This window comes from Staurois parvus, unplaced genomic scaffold (genome assembly GCF_062004578.1).
Source record: "Staurois parvus isolate SC_StPar_1 unplaced genomic scaffold, SC_StPar_1.0 ptg000136l, whole genome shotgun sequence".
Lineage (NCBI taxonomy): Eukaryota > Metazoa > Chordata > Amphibia > Anura > Ranidae > Staurois > Staurois parvus.
The window spans coordinates 13,453,342-13,476,621 of record NW_028317932.1 but is presented as its reverse complement, the minus strand read 5'-3'; the positions used below and the strand labels follow the sequence as shown (position 1 = coordinate 13,476,621).

At 42.3% G+C, this 23,280-nt stretch overlaps 1 protein-coding gene across 4 annotated transcripts; it reads left to right on the top strand.

Annotated features, from left to right (window-relative positions):
- The first annotated feature begins 444 nt into the window (after positions 1-444).
- On the top strand, positions 445-22,352 carry TRA2A (transformer 2 alpha homolog). 4 transcript variants are annotated; one of them, XM_089673202.1, is made up of 8 exons: positions 445-628; positions 8,795-8,928; positions 10,161-10,326; positions 10,427-10,615; positions 17,951-18,066; positions 18,185-18,310; positions 20,009-20,076; positions 21,995-22,352. In XM_089673202.1, exons 1-8 carry the CDS (start codon positions 593-595, stop codon positions 22,003-22,005), a joined length of 846 nt encoding a protein of 281 aa, XP_089529328.1. In that variant the 5' UTR covers positions 445-592; the 3' UTR covers positions 22,006-22,352. The 4 variants fall into 4 exon arrangements, with proteins under 4 accessions (XP_089529328.1, XP_089529327.1, XP_089529326.1 ...); XM_089673201.1 differs by having other exon boundaries at positions 20,006-20,076; XM_089673200.1 differs by having other exon boundaries at positions 18,185-18,316.
- The last annotated feature ends 928 nt before the right edge of the window (positions 22,353-23,280 follow it).

Sequence of the window (23,280 nt, the reverse complement as noted above, 5' to 3'; positions counted from 1 at the left end):
GTTTAAAGTGGAGATCACAGAACAGCATGTAGGCAGGACAATACCCCATCTCAGACTGTATCCCCCTCTGAAATCAATTGTTCTCTATGTGCCCTGTTCACACCACCACACTAGTATCACCTGCAGACTGTTTTCTGCTCAGGAATCTGCAATGTGAATAAACCTCATTGAGGCTCACATGAAAACTGATGTCTCTGCAAGTGACACCCGCACGTGTTTCCATCAGTTTTCCTGCACATGTGGTGTGAACGAGCCCCTATGTTTAATGGCTGAAGAAGCTCAGTGCACCAAGACAGAGCTGGAAAAGTTCCCTCAGCCATTATCAGAAGCCAATTCATATCAATAGTCCAGCAATGGCCGCCTCCAGCCCCCCTCATGAGCACATAGGAGCCCGCCCAGACCCCCGGCCTCTGGAACAGGCCCGCCCTCTGCTCCGCCTTATGAACCGCCAGAAGAGAAGCCGGACGCCATTTTGTGAAGCGGCTCACAGGAAAGCAACGCAGGCACCGACTGGCGGGTACGGATACTGAAAGCGCCTGGAGGAAGAGAAGAGACACCGGCACACCCCTCATCACCTGCAGACGCGGCAACCATGAGCGACGCAGAATGGAACAAGGTGGAGACCAGAGTGAGTATGAATTCCGCGGCGATCCTCTGTGCCGCCTGGCCCGAGGGCTGAACGTGTGTGTGGTGAGGTGTGAGTTGGGGGAATGGCCGGCCACTTGTGAGGAGGAGGAAACGGCGGCGGCTTTGTGTCTGGAACAAGATGGCTCCTGTGGACAGACGGCGGAGCGGCCTCGGGGTACGTATTATGTGCGGGCGGGCGGCACGACAAACCATTCCCTGCCTTCCATGTGTGTACATGGCGGGAGGGATGAATACTCCGCTGTGAGGTGAACCCTGTAGTGAGGATTCCATTGATCGGACTTCACAAGGAGGCTTTATTCTGCCAGTGAGGTCTGTGAGCCGGTCACATGGCTGGACTGAGGCCTGCTTCCCCCTGGGTGACGTCTCATTGAGTTCCGAGCCTTTACCTGGGGCCCCCCCAGAAGAAATACCGGGGTCATTACTGATCTGATCACAGGCACATGTCTGTCTGGAACAACACGGCTGCGTACAGATCCGTTCATACAGCATGGGGCACCGCCGTTTAATAATCAGACGTTTGATAATGAGTGTGTGCAGCAACACTGGCGCTTAGACGAGGAAGATTCGCATGCGTGCGTTTATGTGAGGACTTTGCAGAACACTTTACGGCCACTTCACGCTACATGCATTTCAGTTGTTTCTGCATCCAAAACGCACAATAAGTAGGTTATATGGTTGTCAATGTCATAGTTCACATCAGTGCTTGCAGTTCCAGTGCGTTCCGGATGCAGAAAAAAGTAGAACCGGCTGCATTTTTCCTGCACAGGACTGTACTGGAATGTGGTAGAATGCACCAAAAACGCACATGTCCCTGTGTACCTTGTAGTGGGGGGGAACATGCCGGAACGTGTCAAACGCACTGGAACATGCCAAAAAAAGTGAATGCAGGAACACATCTGGAACGCATTTCTATAGTATGAACCAACCCTTAAGCTGCTTCCACACTGATCCTATCAAAACGCACATCTGGTGGGGTTTTGTTACGTTTTCTATTGATTTCAATGAGGTGCTGTGTTTTTGGTGCAGTTTTGTTTAAAAAACACAGCGGATCAGTGTGAAGAGTTCCATGGGAAAACACGGTCACGTATTTTTTAAATGCAAAAGCGGAAGAGAAATGGATCGGTGTGACAGCAGCCTAATGCAGGCCATAGACGGGTCGAAAACTGGCCGTTTTTAAAAACAAAAAATTGTCCGGCATTTAATTACTTCTGTTCCTTGCATAGAGCTCCGTTATTATATTTGACATGAAAAAGCATTGTGTTAGCAACAATGTATCCATTTCGGATGCAAATAGATACATTGTTGCAACCGCAATACTTTTTCATATCAAATATAATTGCGGACTGGAATTCTTCTCTTCCTCCTCTCATGCACAGATTTTTTTTTTTTTTTTTTATCGGTAAAACAATCGGCCGATTTTGCCCATCATTGCCGGAAAAATAAACCGATCAGCAAAATAGGCCGTTTTTTTTTTTTCAACTATACCGCTAAAAAAAAGGTGCCAAATCCCTGAAAAACAGCCGACCAATTAACCCACTAACAGTGTGAAAAGCATAGACCTCAATCATTTATTACATCTGTGCATAATTGGCCTAATGCCCAGTATACACGTTAACAATATCGGACAAATGATAAGCCCTTTTTTTTTTTTTTTTTTTTTTCTTTTTTTTTTTCTTCTTTTTTTTTTGCACGATAGTCTCATATCAGATGTGAAGTGGTTTCTAAAGCCATGGAAAACCTTGTATGATGGAATAAAAATTTGGAAGTAATGGATCTGGTTTTTATCTTCAGAGAAAGTGTAATAATACTGGTTAACCTCTTGACCTCCTGAGGATTTACCCCCCCTTCCTGACAAGGTGTTATGGCGCTGCGGTACTTAAACTGACAATTGCGCGGTCATGCAACACTGCACCCAAATTTAAATCTTTTTTTTTTTTTTTCCCCCACAAATTGAGCTTTCTTTTGGTGGTATTTGATTGCCTGTGCGTTTGGGGTTTTTTTTTTTTTTTTTGCTATTTAAAAATAAAGTTTGAGAAAAAAATATTTGACTTTTTGCTACCAAGCCTGTCCAGTAAAAAAAAATTTTTAAAAATCAAATTTCATCATAAATTTAGATCAAAAGTTCTAAAGTGTTAAGGTTTTTCACCTTTTTAATGCATTCTATGCAAGAAGGTGAAAAAACCTTCTCTGCTGCAGATCCCCCGCCCTTTCTTACCTGAGATCAATCCAATGCAACGATGTGCACAAGAGCAGTGGTTCTAGCCGCTGTCTCCCTCCTCACTGGACGGGGTTATTGCAGTGGGAGCCATTGGCTCCTGCTGCTGTAAAACAAATGTTGTGGGGCCAAGCCGCCCTCTGTGTCAGTGGATGCAGACAGTGTGGCTTGGGAGCCCCCATGGAAAGTGGCTTTCCCAAGAAGAGTAGGGTCTGGGCTGCTCTGTGCAAATGCATGTCTGCTCTGACCACTCAGGCCATCAGAGCAGAAGTTGATTCCTGCAGCCCCCTGGATCATGTCACAGGAGACTGAGGGGCCATTCACAGGATGCAACGACTGCCTAGGTGATTGGAGTAGTGTACAGTGGCCAGCTGATCATAGCTCTCTTGCGCTGCTCACTTGAGGGCTGGGCTGGAGAGGGGGCTGATGCAGTTGGCTATTGCCTACTGTCTGCTGCTTTGGGGTCACAGGATGGATTGATTTGTAAAGGGGCTATATTTTATCTTGAAGCTTCATGTAAACCTGTCCATGTGGCATCTCCTATAGTATGCCTGTTATGACTGCAGCAGAGGTTGGCACATGCGAGAGATCGCCATCAATGGCCAAAAAATGCCTGTGTGGTGACATCACCCATGGGCTTACTATGGGGCATCTGTTGGTGGCTGTCCTCTACCCTGAAGCTGGCACTGGAACCTGATCATGTGACCGGACCTAAGCAGCTTCAGAATAGAGAAGTGTTGTGTTTTTTGTTTTTTTCACAGGGTAGATGGAATAGTTTTAGCATGGGAGTAGGTTTATCCTTGGTTGGATTTTGACTGACCTTACAGTTTAAAATATACAGTGTATGATTTGGACCCCTTTCACACGGGCGGTTAGATTTCAACTTTTTGCTGCGGTTAGAGGAACTTACCGTGGCTAAATGCAGACAATGCATCCCTATGGCTCCATTCACAAACTGCATTTAGCAACATACTGCGAATAACTGCATTTATGTACAAAGAAACAAGTACACAGTTGCATTAGAAAAGGCAAGAATTTACTACCGCAGCTAAATGCAGCCGCACGTAAATGCAAGTGATCTCTGTGCCAGTAGTGTTGGAATTTCAAAATAAGAAAACCTGAATTTCCAAGCGGCAGAACCGCCCATGTGAAAGGCCTAAGTCTTGTGACCTGACGGAATGTTGCATTGAATACAGTGGGTGGTAAGCAATATAATCTCTTCCATACTCTTTTAAGGTGTTTCTTATCAAGTTTAGTTTGTGCACTTCAACCTTTATTTCAACTGTAGGTGTGGCAAAAGTCTTGCATTTTGGTATAACTTATGAATTTCTGTGTAATTTAATGTAAGACGCACATTCACTGTTTTGACTACTCTCCAAACTTGGCATTAGGACTGCTGCAGTTCTGGACTGCCTGATTACTTGTATATGGCAGCCAGCTGTTTTGAAAAGTTGGGCTTGCTCAGTATCGGCTGCTGTTATTTAAAAGATACTACAGAGTGTTTCCAACTCTTCAAAACCTTGTCTTGGGGCCCTTTCACACTAGAATGTGATGTGGGAAACCCCGGTCCACATGCGATTCACATGCAGTTTCTAGTGTGAAAGGGCCCTTACATTTTTTGCATACAGGAATTCAAACGAACAAGAGAAGCTTAGGAAAGAGTCTTTTTGGAATGGCAGTTTTATGGCCCCAAGATCTTTGGTAGCGGAGTTTCTTGGCAGCTAAACTACACGGGCAAAAGTTATTGGCACCTGAAATTACACCTATAATTAGGCCATAGGGCATTCTATTCACAAATCATGGGCGTTGTGGTTGCTGACCCTTTTGACTTGAACAGCCTCTGCTCTTTTGGGGAGATGGGCAGTTCAGCCAAGAACACCTTTTGTGAAGTCAGATACTGACAGTCAATGCTCAAATTCATCCCTGGCATGTTCAGATTGATGTCAGGGCTTTTTTGCAAGCCACTCTAATTCCTTCACTCAAGATTTGTCAAACCATGTCATGACCTGACTTTGCACAGAGGTATGGGAAAAGGGCCAATACGAAACTGTTGCTTTATGGTAAGCTTACCTAGGTTGTGAATGATTCCGCATTCACAGAACCTCCTTTTTGATAACTTCTCTCTGGCTGTTACCAATTTGTGCATCTGAAATCAAACATCTAGAGTGAAATAAATATATATATATATATATATATATATATATATATATATATATATAATAAAAATGTTTTTTTTCTACATGGTGCATCTTGTTAAAAGTAAAGGGAACCAGTAGTTTTGAACTGATGGTGACTGATACTCCTTTCTGTAGTGATATAAGCCATAGCATAATCCCCATAACTGGAGGCATGCCGTTGCCCACTTTTGATTTCTTGTGATCTAAACAGTGGCCATGCTTTAGGCCTGGCTGCTCCTTATGTAATTGTACTGTAGAGAGAGTGATGGCTTCAAACTTGACACGTTTCTGTGTGGAGAGCTAATTGGCTTGTAAAGGACTTTGTATATGTTTTGTAATGGCTAAGGTCAACTGTGAGCATGGTGTTTACTGTATTGTCATTTGTGTTTTATAGAATTAATCTCCATTGTGTGTGGTGTCGCAGAATCCAGTGTTTGGAATGTTTAGGTGCATGAAGTATAGTGCAGCCTACAGTTTGGTTGCAGTGCAGCAGCCAGGGGCATCTGACATTTGCTATAGTAACTTCCTTGTGCCCTTAATGGCAGTATTGGGTCAGATACCCTGTTCCCTTACAAGAAACCTGTCTGAATAGGAATTTATCAAAACTTTAGCAGACAGAACCTGTAGCAGCTGTGCATTACCAAATGGCATCCATGTTAAGTTGGCCATGGTTCACACCGGTGTGACTTTGACAGTTCCAAATTGTATGTCAAGTTGCACCCTATTGTTTGGCAATGGAACAGCTGAAATGGGTATGACTCCGACTTTGCGGTGCTGCACTGAACTGAACTGCACTTTGGGTGAAAAAAGGTTCCTGCACTATTGCGATTTCAGGTGTGGCTTGCATAGACATCTGTGCATGAAGTTGCACAGGTGTCAGGCAAGTCGCACTTGATATCACACTGACCTGCAGCTCTGAAATCGTGCGACTTCAATTGAAGTCACACCATTTCAAAGTTGGATTCAGTGTGAAACAGGGCTTAAACTTTAAAAATTAAAAGCTTATTTTCATGAACAGCTGCTCTGTTTGCTCCAGTCTTGGTAAATTCCCTTTTCTATTGGTAAAGAATAGATGGAGTTAAAACCTTTAGCTTATATTTTGCATCCTGTCCTGTTGAGGATTTTTCTCATCACTTTCTGCCCTGAGGCACCGCAGGAAAAGAAATGTTTCCAGTGATCATTCCCCTCTTAATAGGCTCTCATTTTGTAGTATATTTGAATATTTTTTTCTTACCATCTTATAAGGGACCCTTTTGCATCGTGTTAATTCAAAATTGCAGCACTATCTTGGTACAGAATTAGATCAGACAAAGGTAAGGTGCTGCTACCTGGTTAGAATTTCTCCAGCTAAAGCTTAAAATCACCAGCAGTCTCCATGTCCTTATGTAGGGACATAAAAAAAAAAAAAAAACTGTAAGGGGAAATTAAAAAAAATTCCATAGTGCAACCAACACTAGCGCGTTTCAGAAAAGACCTTATAGCCAGAATTTTACTTGCATACAATAAAGAAATTTAATTTCACCTTCTTGCCGACTGTTCTTGTTTGTTTTTAAATAAATATATATAATAGTACAGAGCCTTTTTATCAGTGCCTGCTTGACATGGTCTATCTTTCAATGGATACTCCACCTGTTTGTACTTTTTATTTTAACAAGCCAGTGTTCAACTAGCGTGTGTACATTAACTTGTTTCTTAAAGAACTAGAGGCTGTTGACTTGGCAGAAGTGAGACGAGCCAGTTTACTTTGAATACCCAGTCGTGTACGAAATAATGTTGGTACAGGATTGCTAGCACATGATTAGGGAACACCGTTTCACTGAGCTGAATAAATAGTCCATACCCCCCCCCCCAGAAGATGACCCACCTTTTTTTGACAGATTTTTACTAGTTCTAGGCTGCCATTTCTTTTTTACCTTATGACCCCAATCATAATTTGGGGTCATAATAAGGACCAGCAGTTTTTAGATCTGTGTGGCCCACCTGTTTGACAATCTATCATTAGATTGACTTCTGTCCAACGAACATGCTGGAAAATGTTTACCAGTTGGTTACTTATCGCTGTATTTTTACAGCATATATAAATATATTGTAGCAATGGGATGGAGGACCCCTCGATCCACCAGTTGTGTGGATGTAGAAGTCTTAGACTGTGTGGTTTTTTTTTTTTGTTTGTTTTTTTGTTTTGTTTTTTCTTCACCTTTTAACAGTATGGATAAGGTCTGCCTGTCAGTTTTTCAGGTGCACCTGGTTGGATGTTCCATTCACCCCTATGGAAAGGTGGGTGTAAACGGATGTCTGTTTATACCCACCTACCTCTGGGTCCCATCCAGTCCGAAAAATTACGTAGGTCAGAGGGTAGTTGGCTGTAAAGGGACACAAGTCCATTTACACAAGGCCGTTCATACAGCCAAGCAGGTTCTGTCTGTGTCCACTCTGCATAAATTAAAGAGATGTGGATGTGTCATGCCCACTGCTCCTATCGGGATCTGTGAGCAGATCCCCCTGCTGATCAGGACGGTATCTGCCCCATCTGAAAGCTACTTTAACAAGCCTCTGTCAAACTATGGTTAGGATGTAAAACCTTTCTGTTCCCTAAAGTACAATTGCCAATATGTACACCCAACTAGACTGACCTCTTTTGGCAAAGCTCTCGCATGTACCATTTCAGAGTGTCGCAAGCTCGAAAATGAAGGTTGCTCTAACATGCAAATCTCAATGTTTGCCAAAAGCCTTCACTGGTTCTTCAGGATGACTGGCAACCTTTGCGTGAGATTTATATATTTTGGCAACCTGGGTATCTTCAGGGCCATTAAAAATCGGCACACATGAAGTTCTGCCTACTTTTGAGTTGAGGCTGATTTAGTTAATGGTACATAAGAACATGTGCCTTTTTAAGCAGTGTGGGTAAGATTTGAAGGAGGCTAGCAGTGAAGAACCCTGGGGGGGGGGGGGTTGCAAATAAAATACTGTGGTTTCTGATACTGTCATTTTAGGAGGATAGGGTAGTGTAACTAAAGTAGGTGATGTGTTTTGAGGGAGTTGTGGTGACTTTTATGGAAAGATATGGGTTATTCACCCTGGCAAAAATACCAGACTTGTCTATACTCTACCTGCTGGCTTTTCGTAATTTCAGTGCCACAGAAGAGTATTTAGTCGCTCTATTAATAAATATACTAAATGTTCTTTTTCCATTAAGGTTAATATTCGTGAAGAGATGGAAGAGTTTATTCCAAGAATGTTGAAGAGAAGGCAAGATAAAAGAAGGCTAATGAAAAATTGTAAAGATCAGAAAAATTCATTTGGGGGAAAATTTGAACAGAAGATTGTTCAGATAGAAGCTGAACATGTTAAGGCTTTAATGAATTGGTTGAATTGGGGAAGAATACACGAAGTTGAAAAATGAAAAAAAAAATGAAGAATGAAGAAAAGTTTAAAGCAAGAGTGGCGTAGAATTAAAAGAATCTGGAAGAATGAATGGGTCCTAGGTTAAGTAAATGTATGGTTTATGTTCCAGTGTCTGTATGATCAAATTAATGCATTTGCATGATTTTAGTTAACCAAAAATTTGGTCATCTGGTACAAAATAGGGTGCCTAGTGGAAAGAGTGGGTTAAAAGCAGAATTTTAAAGGGTTAATATTTGTAACCTAACCGTTTATTTTCCAGGTTTATATATCCATTTGTGTTCGCTGTACCAAGGTAGGCATTCTTTAGAACTTTTCAGATGTTTTTTTAAAGCTTTCTTTGTTCTGTTAGGCATCCCGCTCCCGCACCAGGTCACCTACTGAAAGTGCTGCCCGTGCAAAATCTGGAAGTCGGTCTCATTCTCGCAGTGGGTCAAAAGCTTCAAAGCGGTCTGAGTCTCGTTCCCGATCAAGGTCAAAATCTCGGTAAGTGGCTTTATTTTTTTGTCTTTTTGGTAAATGTATATTTTACTCCAGTCAGACCATGAGCAAGCCAGTTGCTAGGAGCAGCACTGTTACAAAGTGATGCGTGGCTTAACAGATACCCAACACATTTTAGGGAACAGTCAGCAGATTTAAAAACAAGCTCTGTGTTCCTGTAAAATGGAGCTTGTTTTAACCATTTTGCTGCCAAATACGAATTCTGTCCTAACCACTAAAGGTGTGTGTGATAAATAGGGGAGAGGTTTAGACAGTCCCACAGAACCCATCCTTGAAGCTTTGTTTTATCGCTATGCATTATGGGGAGAATAGTTCAACCCCCTTCACTATCCGCCTTGTTAACCTGTGAGGATATAACACTGATTCTCCTAGTCTTCCAACTCCTTGCTCATATTTCCCCATCATACACTCCACACTGCTCTCCTGCACATACAGAACAGTTGTACCCTTTGCACTGTCCGATGCACTCTATATACTGCCCTGTCATACCCTCTGCATGGCTATGCTGCCCACTCTGGTGCACTCTGTTCCTTTTTGTCATTACAATTCACACTGTTCTCTAGCATGTTTCCTCCTAAGATGCTTCTTTTAAAACAAACGAAAAAAAAAATTGCAAGGATTAATACTTACTCACCACACACTTCTGTTCAGGAACTACACACCACACACTTCTGTTCAGGAACTACACACCACACACTTCTGTTCAGGAACTACACACCACACACTTCTGTTCAGGAACTACACACCACACACTTCTGTTCAGGAACTACACACCACACACTTCTGTTTAGGAACTACACAATCTCAGATTATTTGCAACACATACTTGCCCTTCAATATGTCCTGAAGTGTCAGAGCTGATGAGGCTAGCTAGTGAAGATTGGAAAAAGTGTGTTCCTTCTTGGGAGCTAGTCTCCTAAAACATTGATCATACTTGTTTGGGGAAGGAGGTCAAATTGACCAATTTAAAATTGCGTGACAACACTATTCTGTTTTGCGGGTGTTCTTTGCAGGAAACACTGCAGAGCACAAGGCTACACCACGCTCTGCATGTTAAAAAAATAAATGGAGGTGAAGTGTGAACTTTTTAGAGAGCCTGATAGGTTGGATTGAGGGAGTTTATAAATCGACCCTTCAGTTTTGTCTGAAAATTGACACTGAAGTATTAAGTCTGTGGGAAGATGTCTGTAGAGACCTGCATGTTTCTTTATTTTCAGATCACGGTCCAGAAGACGTTCACATAGAAGATATTCCCGCTCCAGGTCTCGCTCCCGTTCACACAGAAGGCGCTCAAAAAGCCGATCATATACTCCAGAATATAGGAGGAGGAGGAGCCGCAGTCACTCGCCAATGTCTAATAGGAGGCGGCATAATGGTAGTCGGGTATGGTTATGTTAAATTTCTGACTGTTAAATCTGTGTGGGGTTTTATTTATTTTTGGTAAACCTTCATTTTCCTTGTACATTTTATTTGCTTTTCTTAGGCAAACCCAGATCCTAACACTTGCGTTGGAGTCTTTGGCTTGAGCTTGTACACAACTGAGAGAGATCTAAGAGAGGTGTTTTCACGTTATGGTCCCCTTGGTGGTGTAAATGTAGTATATGATCAACGAACTGGACGGTCAAGAGGATTTGCATTTGTTTATTTTGAGAGAATTGACGATTCCAGAGCAGTGAGTTTATGGGGTTTTTATTTATTTTTTTGTGCGTGGTTGTCTGTTTTTGTTTGTTTTGTTTGTTGATTCATATAGCACAAACCTATTACATCCATAGACCTATTATGTAGCTTGTCAAGGGTGACAAATACCATAAAATGGTCTCTTCTGTTAACTAGAGACTGTTGCTTATGTGTGTTGCAGATCTAGAGGTCAAACTTTGGTCATGTGGTATCATGACAAGCCTCGGTTCACACTGCACCCCATTCCTGTGCAAGTCACATGCGATTCAGTGCGATGCACTTAAATCCCATCCATTTTGAATGGGCCCAAACTGCTCCAAAGGCATGCATGCATCTTTTGGAGCTGCGCTGCAACCAGATCACATGGTTTTGTATCATGCGATCCACTGCAGGCAAACGCACTGCCTTTTACAACCTGCTTTTGGGGTGTCGCTAACTTTGTGTTTCACTACAGAGGATCGCAAGGGCAGTGCAATTGGAGTGCAGTGCAAGAAACGCACAGGGATTGTGGCTTTTCCTGCATCGCATTACTGTGAACCTAGGCTAAAGCAAGCCTCTCTTGAGAACATGTAGGCTGCCATGGCTGATATTTCCTTTTAACATTGCTATATGTTTATGTATCAACTTTGTTTCAATAATCTGAAGTGAAAATAGACCTAAGGAGTTTTGGTGAATGGCTGTACCATTACTTAATGCTTCTAAAGCCCTAATGTATAAAAAGCATTAAGGTGAAAAACCTGTGTGGCAGCTCGTCGGGCCCCCTTTTTTTTTTTCTTTTTCTTTTCTTTTTTTTTTTTTTGCTCTTTGGCGCTGTGCTATTTCAGCTGGTAATTGCGCGGTCATACAATTCTGTACCCAGACTAAGTTCATGTCCTTTTTTTCACACAAATAGAGCTTTCATGGTATTTGATTACCTGTGCGCTTTTATTTTTTGCGCTATAAACATACTAAAAATTTTGGGGGAAACCCCCGATATGTTCTAATGTCTGTCATAAATATCCAATAAATTCCATTTTCATCATAAATTTAGGCCAAAATGTATTTTGCTACATGTCTGGTTAAAAAAAAAAAATCCCAATAACTGCATATTTTGTGTGAAAGCTATAGAATCTACAAACTATGGTATAGTTTCTGTAACTTACACAGCTTTTACTTTGACTACCTATCACATTTGTTGGGTACCAGGACAGTACAAATAACCCCTCTATGAAAAGTAGACGCCCTAAGCTATCTGAGAGGCATGTTGAGCCTTTTAAATTTTTTGGGTTTGTTTGTTTAACTTTAACCAGATAGTAGGGTGTCTCAATATGCGATAGCCAGTTTCCGGACTACCCAACTTTTCGAGATCCTGTGCAAATATCTGCCCTGAAGTGTGCCATGCTGTACCCTATACAAATGCTCCACTAGTGTGTGGTAGCGACAAAAGCAGTCCTTGAGGCAGAGACCAGGTTGGCTAAGACAGGAGGGACACAAGCTAGTGTTCACACCTAATTCTGTGTCTACTACAGACACAACATCTTTATTTAGAATGTCCTTTTGGGTTGGGGTACTAAAAATGACATTGGGAACATGTCTCTCATGCAGCCAGCTAACTTCACCTGGGTTGGGGGATTTGGGCCATAGCACCTTCTGGATACGCAAGAGCTGTGATCTCTTCCTGGAATTTTAGGAAGGATCCACTATGTCCCAGTTGCTTTCTAAAGCATGAAAGCATTATATAAAGCCAATTGAAATAAACACACTTTTTGTACCAGTCTGGCTTTTCAGGAAACTAAGTATGGCTGCTTCATCTGGTCATTGGAAGTCCACCCCTCCTATGTTAAGAAGGTTATAGTCGTGGACACAGAGGGGTGGCTCAACACCAGCTGCCTTGGCAATTTGGATAGTCGTGTCCTGTGTGGAATGGAAGACCGGATGAAAACATCCCGTGGGGGGGTTTGTCCTTCCACTTCACTGTGAGCAATCTCATTTCTTAAGCAGACTTTCCCCCTTTCGAAGACTGATATTTACAAGCCATTGGGGAAGCACCAGCGATTCGGTCGCACGGTGCCACATATGCCAATTCCAGGATTGTACAAATATCTAGTGGCACGCTTGAATAAAAATTGTCCAAGTATAGGTGGTACCCCATATGGAAAAAGGATGATACGAAGTCCCGAACTATCTTGCCACTACTCCCCATGTAGTCTGGGCATCCAGGGGTCTCCACGTGACTCCTCTTTCCCTCGTAAATCCGAAACTTCTGTGTATAGCCTGTTGACCTCACAGGTCTTATACAACTTGACCCCCATATGTGGCACACTTGCTGGGGAGAAATTGAATGCAAGGTGGCCATAAAAACTGAGCAACTCAACACAGATGTGTTGCTGGGGAGTATAGATATCTGCAAAATTTTGGTTAAGGTGATTTACAAGGGGCTGAATTTTGCGGTGCCGATCAAATTCAGGGTCACCCCCCAAGGATGACGGTGATCTATGCCTGGACATGGCAACAGAGAACACAGGCATATGATGAGTTAGGTCTGTGGACCAATACAACCGCAATATTTTTTTTTTTTTTTTTTTTTTTTTTTTAGGCCCCCCCAAAAAAACTTCACGTTTGGAAACCGTAATGGATTTCCATGCAGATGGTCGGGCAAGGTTTGAATTTCAGTTGGCTATAAACTGTTTTACATATAAATTGCTTTGATCCACAATCCATGCATACAGATCTCCCATGAAAAACTGCTCCAAAAAATCAAGGAGTAGTTAAATTTGCTGATTTCGACCCAATTCCGGGTTGGGAAGTGCGGGTACTTCAGAATTTGTGGGCTGCCAATCGGGATTTGCAAGCACATCCAGAAGGACGCTAGGGGCTCTACAGGCTTGTGTGCAAGTTCTTGGTGGCTGCGGGACACTAATTGTGCTAACCACCGCACCATCTTGTACTGCACTTATGGGACTCCCCACGTCACCAAGTGATACTGCAGTGCTGGTATGAAAGACCAGGATGTACTAGGCTGCTGGTGCTCGCCAGCTCACCAAAAGGTAGAGCGGCACTAGCACTGGCACTGTGCAGCATATGAGTCATGCGGCTGTAACATCTCAAACCTGGGAATGTGGTCTGGTATGCTTGACCTTAGCAGGTACCTCTGCTTCATAGTCTGAGATATTGGTCAGGGTGCCGCTGCTGTCTACAGGATTCTGTCAGTGAGGCTTCCCCTTTCACTCTCATCTGACATGCTCAGAATCCTGTAGGCCTCTTCCCTAGAGTACCTTTTCATTGGACATTTTGGCCACTAAATTTATAAGTACCTAGTGCGACGCACGGGGAAAAAAGAGCACCCAGTTGTCAGGGACTGCTTGAACCGCTACAAAAAAAGTTTACCTGCAAGTGCTAACAGAGATCAGGCCTGATTCTGCAAACACCGGTTTTGTGTGCAATGTATCAAATGACCGTGATCTAATGACACTGCACTTGCTCTGGGGGGGTGTAAGCGTAGGGGCTAAACGCAGGTGCCGGGGCTGATCCCTCTAACGCTGCATTTTTGGGTACGCTAATGTGAACGCTGGTGTAGTGCTGATCTGATCAAAGATATTGATCTGTTCAGACACTATACTAGCAATGGAGGCTTGTGTTCCTGGCAATCAAGGGGTTAGATGTGATTTACTGGTGTAATGACTGGCAATCTGACGCTATCTGGGAGGGGTACTAATGCTATCTGAAGTCACCGGTGAGACGAATAGTGATCAGTGTTAAAAAAAAAAAAAATTAAATCTGTATACTGTACTGAAACTGGTGACAGGGCAGTGAAGGGGTTAACTGGGGGGGGGGGAAGAGAGTCAAGGGGTTAAATGTGTAACTTAAATTTGTAGTGGTTTCTTTTTTTTTGTTTTTTTGTTTTTTCTTTCTCACTCTGTCTTTTTCTTCTCTCTGGGATGGAATGTGCCCAGAGAGATTGCCTAATTTCCTGTACCTGTGTAAGTGTAAACATAGGTACAGGAAGATCCCTGATAAGGTAGGGATCGATCTGATTCAGGCCGAACATCACTGGCCTAAATTGGATGATTGATCCCTTGGGCACCGAATCACGGCACCTGCAGGTCGGTGTGCGTCCCCTGGCCCACGATCACCGCATGTATAAAGAGGTATGTGCTTAGTGCTATGCTGGAGTTAGGACTTGAAGTTAGCAGAGTGCTACACTTCTAAATGTAGACTTGAGGCTGGTCATGTGATCTGTCACATGAGCAGTTAGCAATTTGTGAGGCTCTGCGCTGTTGGGCAGAGAACTTTATTGGGCATTGCAGGCTCTACACCAAGTGGCTGCGATTTATGAATGGGGCATGGTGCCAGTATCATGATATCCACTTTCCATTATAAATCTACCCCTAAAAATTCAGATTGCGCTTTTCTCTGACTGCATGCTTCAAGTCAGTAATTGGACTAAACTGCAAGAATTTCAGATAAGCAGTTTGGGCCACTATTTTTCTTGTGGCTTGTGTTTTTGCAATGACCTGGCAAGCAAAATTTGTGGTGTAGCTTGAGCATTTGTAAGTAAAACACGTAATTAAGTGGGTCATAAAGTGTCCCCTTTGCCAAATAAAGGGGGGGGGGCAGGCAGAGCACTAATACTTGGCCTGTCCCCTGCTCATGCCCCACATGTTTGCTAAAGCCTTTGGTAGATCTTTCAGCTTTTAACACTCGTGAATAAGACTGCTTCACGGTACGCTGTATGAACAGTTGGTAGCTGTCGCTGTACAGTAAAGCATCAGGCAAGTATCTGAAGCATAGGTGACAGTACAGATGATCTAAAGTCAATGTTAAAGTGCATGTCCAGCCAAAACTTTGTTTTAGGTAGAGTTGGATGGATTGGATACTTGCCTGTCCTAAAAGCTATGGTCTCCTACATCCTGCTTTAGCAATGGGCAGTATACAGATGCTGTTTATTAGAACAGAAAACAGCCTCTCTTCTATATGGTGCTAGTTATAACCAATTCGATATGTCTAACTTAGAAGTAGCTGAGAGATCCTGTCACCAAAATGTACACCATGTTGATAAGGTGGTGCTTTATTTGTAACTAACATTGCCCCTTCTGGGTAACCACTTATTACTTCAATTTTAAAGGCGGGGGGGGGGGGGAAACCTGAGGGTCCGAAACATTGGGTGTGTCAGATTCTTTGACACAACGTCTTGGCTACTTGACACATCAAGTGCAGCAGTTCTCATTCAGAGTCTCAGAACGGACAATGAAGTCTCGCCAAACATAAAGGAGTGCTGAAGCTAACGTTAGGAGTAGGTCTTCCTCACACAACCTAATGGAATGCATTGGACAGCTGAGCAGTAAGAACTTCTGACAAAGGCAGCTTCAGCATATGTAAACAGCGTGAGGATGTGTGCAGGAGCGCTGCTCCTGATCACAACCCCAAAGCCATGTGTTAGCATATGCTGTAGCTGTGAATGAAGACTGTTCTTCCACAGGCTCAGCCATAAGCTACATCTAAAGTAACAGCTGTGGAAAGAGCAGCAAACGACAGCTGGAAAGAAGAATCTGGCACAACAGAAATATTGGGGTTCTTATTTCTGCCACTTGTACCTACAGAGAGGGCAGTGTTGCTAATTAAGTGCTGTTAATCTAGAATATTGAATATTTTATTGACAGGTTCAACAGCTATATTGAAAAAATGCACACTTGCGCCTGCACACACTTATGTTTAGTTAGCAGTATAATAGGCATATCCTGTAAAACTCACAAGCACACATTACATTTTACTTGGTAAAAACACATTGTCAGAGTGCAGAATTAATTAAAAATGGGAACAATTTATTGAAAGATCCACATTTAGGAAAGGATAATGCAGCTTGCACGTAGAGGGAGATAGTGTATCAGATGGGCGAGATGACAGGCAACGGCTGACACAGGCATACAAAGCCAGCAACCGTGGAGCTGGCCGCCGCTTGCGGTTGTTCTGGCGGTCTGGCTTCACTATTGCTGGCTTTGTATCCCTGTGTCAGCGGTTGCCTGTCATCTCGCCCATCTGATAACACCATCTCCCTCTCCCCTTTTCCAAGTACAAGTGTCAATATGTTTTTTCATTAAATGGATCTTGCTGCTTAATCCTGCACTCCTAGCAATGTGGGGTTTTTTCGTTTTGTTTTTTTTCTCCATGTGCTGCTACACATCCTCCCTGATCTGGGTGCCTGAAAGTTGTCCCACTTATTTAACCTCCAGCATCCTGATTTAAATAATTCTAAAGCACTTTGCCATCTTCACCTATAGGCCCTTCTGGAGACTGGCTCTATGCAGCTCAGCATCATAAGCTAGTTGGGCTTTTATTTATTGGTTTTCTTTTTTTCATCTTCCTTTTCTATCTCACCAACGAACACCCCCCCCCTCCCCCCTCCACTGACTGAGCGCTGAGATGTTTTTTTTTAAATTTACTTGACAGATCTAAATACAGCAAATTGTAGCTATTTTGACTAAATTTGCACTGCCTTTATCAAGCTTGCGTGTGTTGCTTGAAACCTGTTTTTAGGTACACTTGCTATCATCCCAGATCAGGGTGTCTAACTTTATATAAATTCTGGTTAACACTGTACATCACCCATGCTATGATTAACTGCAATCAATGACTTCTCAATTGGTGAAAGCAACATATCAAAGTTCTGTAGTTGTAATCGGCAGCCTCTAGGTGGCAGATGGTGAATATGCTTGAGGTGTGTGCTCACGGGTTGCTTCTCCCTATGTCATTGTTCCCAGCTGCAACAGTATGCATGCCGAAATGGCGCGCTGCCGGGAAGATTTAATGCTTTGACCAGAAAGCATTACGTCTTTACTTTGTCCCTTCTGGTTGTTAGATTCTTGGTCTCCTGCTGAGCAGTAGTGACTGGTGGGTAGTAAGGGGACAAACCTGAAAGTGTTGGATGCTAAAGTTTTTGTTTTTTTTTTGGCTTCAGGAACAAAGATCTAAGGTAAAGTTCTGTCTCCTTGAGGAGAAAACTGCTATTCTGACTGATTCGCCTCACTCTGGCATAGAAGCTGGGATGCGTTGTCTGTCGAGCACACCCCCATTATCAATAAACCATAATCCACACGTAATTGCTTTGCCAAGGAGCCGTTCACATTACTAGTTTCTTTAGCGGAGGTTAGCCATTAAAATCGAAACAAATTTGCTGGTGCCAAATGCAATGTTGCTGTAAAAGCTGATGAGTTGTTCAGAGCTCATTGCTGTAATGATAAAGGGTAATTGTTCTCTGAAAATTGGCTTGTATTTTAAATGGAGAATGCAAATGTTTTTTTAAATAGATGATGCAGAGTTTACATTTTTCATTTTGGTAACTATTTGTCCCTAGGCAATGGAACATGCTAATGGTATGGAACTGGATGGCCGTAGGATTCGTGTAGACTATTCGATAACAAAGCGAGCGCACACTCCCACCCCAGGCATTTACATGGGACGACCCACACAGTGAGTCTTCTTGCACCGCTAAACTGCTTCATAAGCAGAGGCAGTACACCCCCTGTACCAAGTAGGCTCACATTAATTCCATACAAATTTCGTTTTTTTTAATTCTTTTATTTTTTAGTGGTAGCAGTGGACGTCGTCGAGAGTATTATGACAGAGGAGACCGAGGTGACCGAGGTGACAGAGGAGACAGAGGAGAGAGAGGATATGAACGGGGCTATGAGAGATATGAAGAATATGACTACAGGTACAGGTATGCTTTCAATTAAAGTATGACGAAAGACAGAGGATTGAATTGTGGAGGGGATTCTGTGATCCTCATATCTACTGGCCCAGGTGGATGTTGAATGCTAACCTTATCTGACTTCTGTCAGATGCTCTGAGCTCTTGCAGATCTCCTGCCTCTTCTGTTCCTGGGACTAATTAATTTATCATGTTTCACAATTTTTCTGGTCTTAGCAATATGGCTGCTGAAGCCCAGATTTTGAGACGGTCTCTGGGGTTAATGGCAGTGATGTGGAAGGCTGCTTCTTGCAGGGTCCATATTTGTATGTGGAATCCATACATCAATTGGTGTCTTTTGGGACTTCCACATTAGGAGTTTTATTCCAGCAGTTGGGTCTGCCAATATTTTTGCGTTAACCTCTATCTGGTTCTAGTTTTTTTTTTCTGTTTCAGAGACCATTGGCCTTACTCGACGATTGACACCTTTTTGAGCAAGGGGTCTCCTATTTAGCTCCCACTTGCCATTCCCCTATGCCTTGGTGGTTTTGAGGTACAGAGAATCAGATTGCACAGTTTGATCCCATTAGACATTCACCTCTGTATTGTGACCCACAGGGGTGGTGGTTCTTACAGCCTTTTACCTCCTAAAAGGGAGAGGTTATCTGAACAGGCAAGTGGTGTTGAACCACAGGACTGACTTTCTGCTTGAGGTAGTTTCTGCCTTCCACCTCAACCAGGACCTTGTTCTTTTCCACTGTTTGGCTACAGTTCACTTAGAGCATTTCCCTTCATAGTCCTAGATGGGTTTTGGGCTGTGAGATTATTCTAGCCCCTGTTTTTCAAAACCAATTACCTTTTTTGGAATACAGTGTGGACCCCATAAGGATGCACTCAATCCACAATCTGTTGGTGGCTCAAGCAGACCAGATTTTGTGATTTTAAAGGCTGCCATCTGGTCATCTGTTCTCACTGATGGATGTTTTGGTCCTAGCTTCTAGTGTAAAATCCTTCAGGCAGCTCTTTACACCTCTTGGTCCTGTTGGTTTTTTTCCCACCCCCCAGTTGGACTGGTTTAGTTGTGTCCATTGAATTTTTTTGAGTACATTGGGAAACTTGGGCACCACCCTCTGTATGATCGGGCTTTCAGTACTACTTTGCTGCAAAGCTCAGGCATGCTGGTTGGGGTTAACTTGTATCAGGTTTTTCGCCATGGTCTTTCACCTGTAGGCAGCAAATTTAAAGGGTTAATACACCTTTGCATAGGTTTTTGGCAGAGAAGGGGCATCTGTAGATAAAAACAAGCTGTGCAGGTCTTACTAAAGTTGAATGAATGCCTTTTGCTTTAGGCTTAGTTCACCTTATGGAACCGGACTTGGTTCACCTTATGGAACCGGACTCGAGTACTCCAGGATGTTGCCAAGTGAGGTCTGCATAGGCAGGTTTTTATTGGCAATCCTGAACTAACCCTTTAATCTGTCCTGTGTTCCTCAATGGACTCCAAAAAGGTGTTTTTTTTTGGTGGTTTTTTTGGGGGGTTTTTTTGTGCCGTAACTTTGCATAATTTTAGACTTGGCTGTGGGAGAATTTAATTTTAGTATGTGTTTTCTGCATCAGAGAAGTAATTATCTTATCAGTTAATGTGAGAGACCCATTTGATCATGAACAAAGTTTAAGTTATAGAGAAAAATTGTTTCAAAATCCTCTTCTTTTTTTTTAGCAGGAGACGTTCACCATCTCCATACTACAGCCGATACAGATCTAGATCAAGGTCCCGCTCATACAGTCCAAGTGAGTAGTGTTTTAACAATGTGTTCATGGCTAAAGAATTAGACTACATGCGAGCACAAAAAACACAATTGAATTCATTTTTAATATTCAAAGCAAACTCTCCCATCCATGTCTTCATGCTTTATTTTCCTAAAAAATCACTTTGAAAAACACCCCCTAGGATTTCTGTCAGTGACCATCTTGAGTAAGGGCAGATGATTCATGTATCATTTACTTTCTGAAATCCAACTGCCCTTGGCTCAGGCAGGAGGGTGTGCTTGGCTGAGAGCCCCTCCTGAAGAATCTTGGGATGTATAAGATTTGCCTAGGCCTGGAAATTGGGAGTTAACTGAATTGGGTGCCAGCACATATCAGATGTTTGTTCTAGAGAAGCCAGTCTTACAACTGCCTCAGGTTGAACATGCTGGAAAACAGACAGCTGTAAATCAGACCAAAAGCTGTCTGGTTCCTGCCAAGCTAACTGCTTTCGTGTGGATTTCGGCCAGTGTGTGTACCCATCTTTAGCAGGGTTTCCCATTCTTATGAAAGGCCTGTCTGCAAATGTTGACAGGGTTGCCATGTACAAAGTGGTGGGGTGCTCTGGCCAGGTAAGTAGATTTGAGAGTACCAGTAAAGATCATATTTTTGTTCAGTATATGATGGCAGTTAAATGTTACTGTGGGACTGGGCTTTACCCTCTAACTGAGGTTCTGTAAAGCTTCTATCCTAGAGTGCAATAAGCCTGTTAAGAATAATAAGCCACAAAGCACTGATGATTACTAAGCACATTTTATAGAAGCTGGGTAACCATGGCTTCAAGTTGGTGTGTCTCTATACACTCACCAACCATTTTATTAGGTACGTCTTGCTGGTACCAGGTTAGACATCTTCTCTCTCTTCCCCCCCCCCCCCCCCCCTCTCTCTTTCCTTCAGAACTGCATTAATAATTCATGGCCTAGATTTAATAAGGTGTTGGAAACCTTCCTCAGGTTTTGGTCCATATTGACATGATAGCATCATGCAGTTGCTGCAGATTTGTCGGCTGCACATCCATGATGCGAATCTCTCACTCCACATCCCAAAGGTTCTCTATTGGCTTGAGATCTGGTGACTGTGGAGGCCATTGGAGTACAGTGAACTCCTTGTCTTGTTCAAGAAACCAGTTTGAGATGATTTGAGCTTTGTGACATGATGCATTATCTTTCTGGAGGTAGCCATCAGAAGATGGGTACACTGTAGTATGCCAAGAAAATATCCCTCACACCATTACACCACCACCACTAGCCTGAACTGTTGGATCCATTCATTCATGTTGTTTACACCAAGTTCTAACCCTGCCATCTGAATGTCACAGCTGAAATCGAAACTCAGACTTAATCCAAAAAAAAACCCATTCTCTGTAAACCCTAGAGATGGTTGTGCGTGAAAATCCCAGTAGATCAGCATTTTTTGAAATGCTCAGACCAGCCAGTCTAGCACCAACAACCATGCCACGTTCAAAGTCACTTAAATCCCCTTTCTTCCCTATTCTGATGCTCAGTTTGAACTTCAGTAAGTCATCCTTCACCACATCTACATGCCTAAATGCATTGATTTGCTGCCATGTGATTTTGGCTTATTAGCAGTTTGTGTTGGCAAGCAATGAAACAGGTGTACCTAATAGAGGCCAGTGAGTGTATATCTCACACTTTTTTTATTAAAAAAAACAAACAAATTCCTGCAAGGTAAGAACGCCCCATTGTCTGGAGTGCCAGTTATCAAATATTTAACAATGCAGTTCCTGAATGGGGATAATTTTTTTTTTTATCCTTGCTGTGTGGTGTTTGACGAAAATTTTTCATAGAAACCAATACTTCCTTTTTGAAGGCTGATATCTGTGTAAAAACTGGTGGCGAAAAGATATTGAGGTTGGAATACAAACTTTATTTTTTTCTTCTAGGACGTTACTGAAGGTATGAAGATGTTCAAGGATCTTTAAATATCTGACGCATACATTTGGCCCTACCCTTTTTTTAAGAATTTGTAAGAAATTTTGCAGAGTTCTGTTGTACTGTTTATGTGACTCAAAGCAATGGTATTGCCATAGTATGGTGCAGCCAAACATCTGGAGATGTTGAAACTACAGGTTTTCAAAATAGTTTTTGTTTTGCAAACAGGAATAGATTTGTTTTCTTAATCCTTCTTTTAGGAGGTTTTCATTTTATTTTGTGAACCAGCTGTATTTAATGAGCATTCTACTTACAAGGGAACTATTTTGTGATAGTAACTGCGTGTATAATAAAAGTGGAAAAAATAAAGGCTTGTCATCCTTTCACTTTAACGGACAGTAGTCATTTTAATAAAGCTCTTAATCCAAAGAGCCCATATACATGTACTGGTTAATCTTTCCTTCTGACCTATTCACATCTCCCATTTGGTTATTTTATATAATGCAGAATTCTGAATTTACATATAAATACATGGAGGTAAAATTTCCAGAAATATAAGCCTTTGGAAAACTTTTTTTTTTTTTTCTTTTCACAATATTTTCAGATTGCACGGTGCAAATGTTCAAAAACCTAGATTTTGTCCCCATCTTACTGAGGGGAGGGGGAAAAAAAACAAATTACTGCCCAGGCTATAAGGAAACATTAGGCTGATGGGGATGGTGGAGAACATTAATTGGAAACACTAAAGGTTTTAGAGAAACTAATTTGACAAATTTTAACCTCATGCCTGTTAAGTTTCTGTCCTCAGGCCTTATCTACTGTATCCCAACAATCACCCCAACTGTAGGAGGTACAAGATGGAGCCCACAAGCGAACTGAAATCTTTCCCCTGCAGTGCCCCTAGTGGCAGAAATGCATTTTCTTGTTTGAAAACTGCATTGAGAAAGTTACTTGAATTATATTCCAGGATTTGCTTGTCTTCAGCTGAATGAATTTTAAGACTTTACATGGTCTTAAATCTTTCATTAAGGTCTTCATGTTATATAGTTTGAGTTCCTTGTCAGAAATATTATGTAAAAAAACAGATTATCATTATCCAGGAAAACATTTATTTCTGGAAAAATGGAAAAGGGTACTCAGAAACCCTAATTTTACTTGTCCTGATTTGTTTCCCTTCCCCTTTCCTGGAATGCGGCATCAAGATAAATTTACTGTAAAATGTCAGATTTGATGCAGGTTTTCCATTCAGCACAGGTCACACAGCCCTTACTCTGCAGAATTCTATTAGTATAAGCTG

Bases quoted from the DNA above. Each gene is read 5' to 3' on its own strand.
- TRA2A (XM_089673199.1), top strand. From the start codon at position 593: ATGAGCGACGCAGAATGGAACAAGGTGGAGACCAGA. The intron at 8,929-10,160 runs GTAAGTGGCTTT...CTTTATTTTCAG, and splicing joins CGATCAAGGTCAAAATCTCG to ATCACGGTCCAGAAGACGTT. The intron at 10,327-10,426 runs GTATGGTTATGT...TGCTTTTCTTAG, and splicing joins GGCGGCATAATGGTAGTCGG to GCAAACCCAGATCCTAACAC.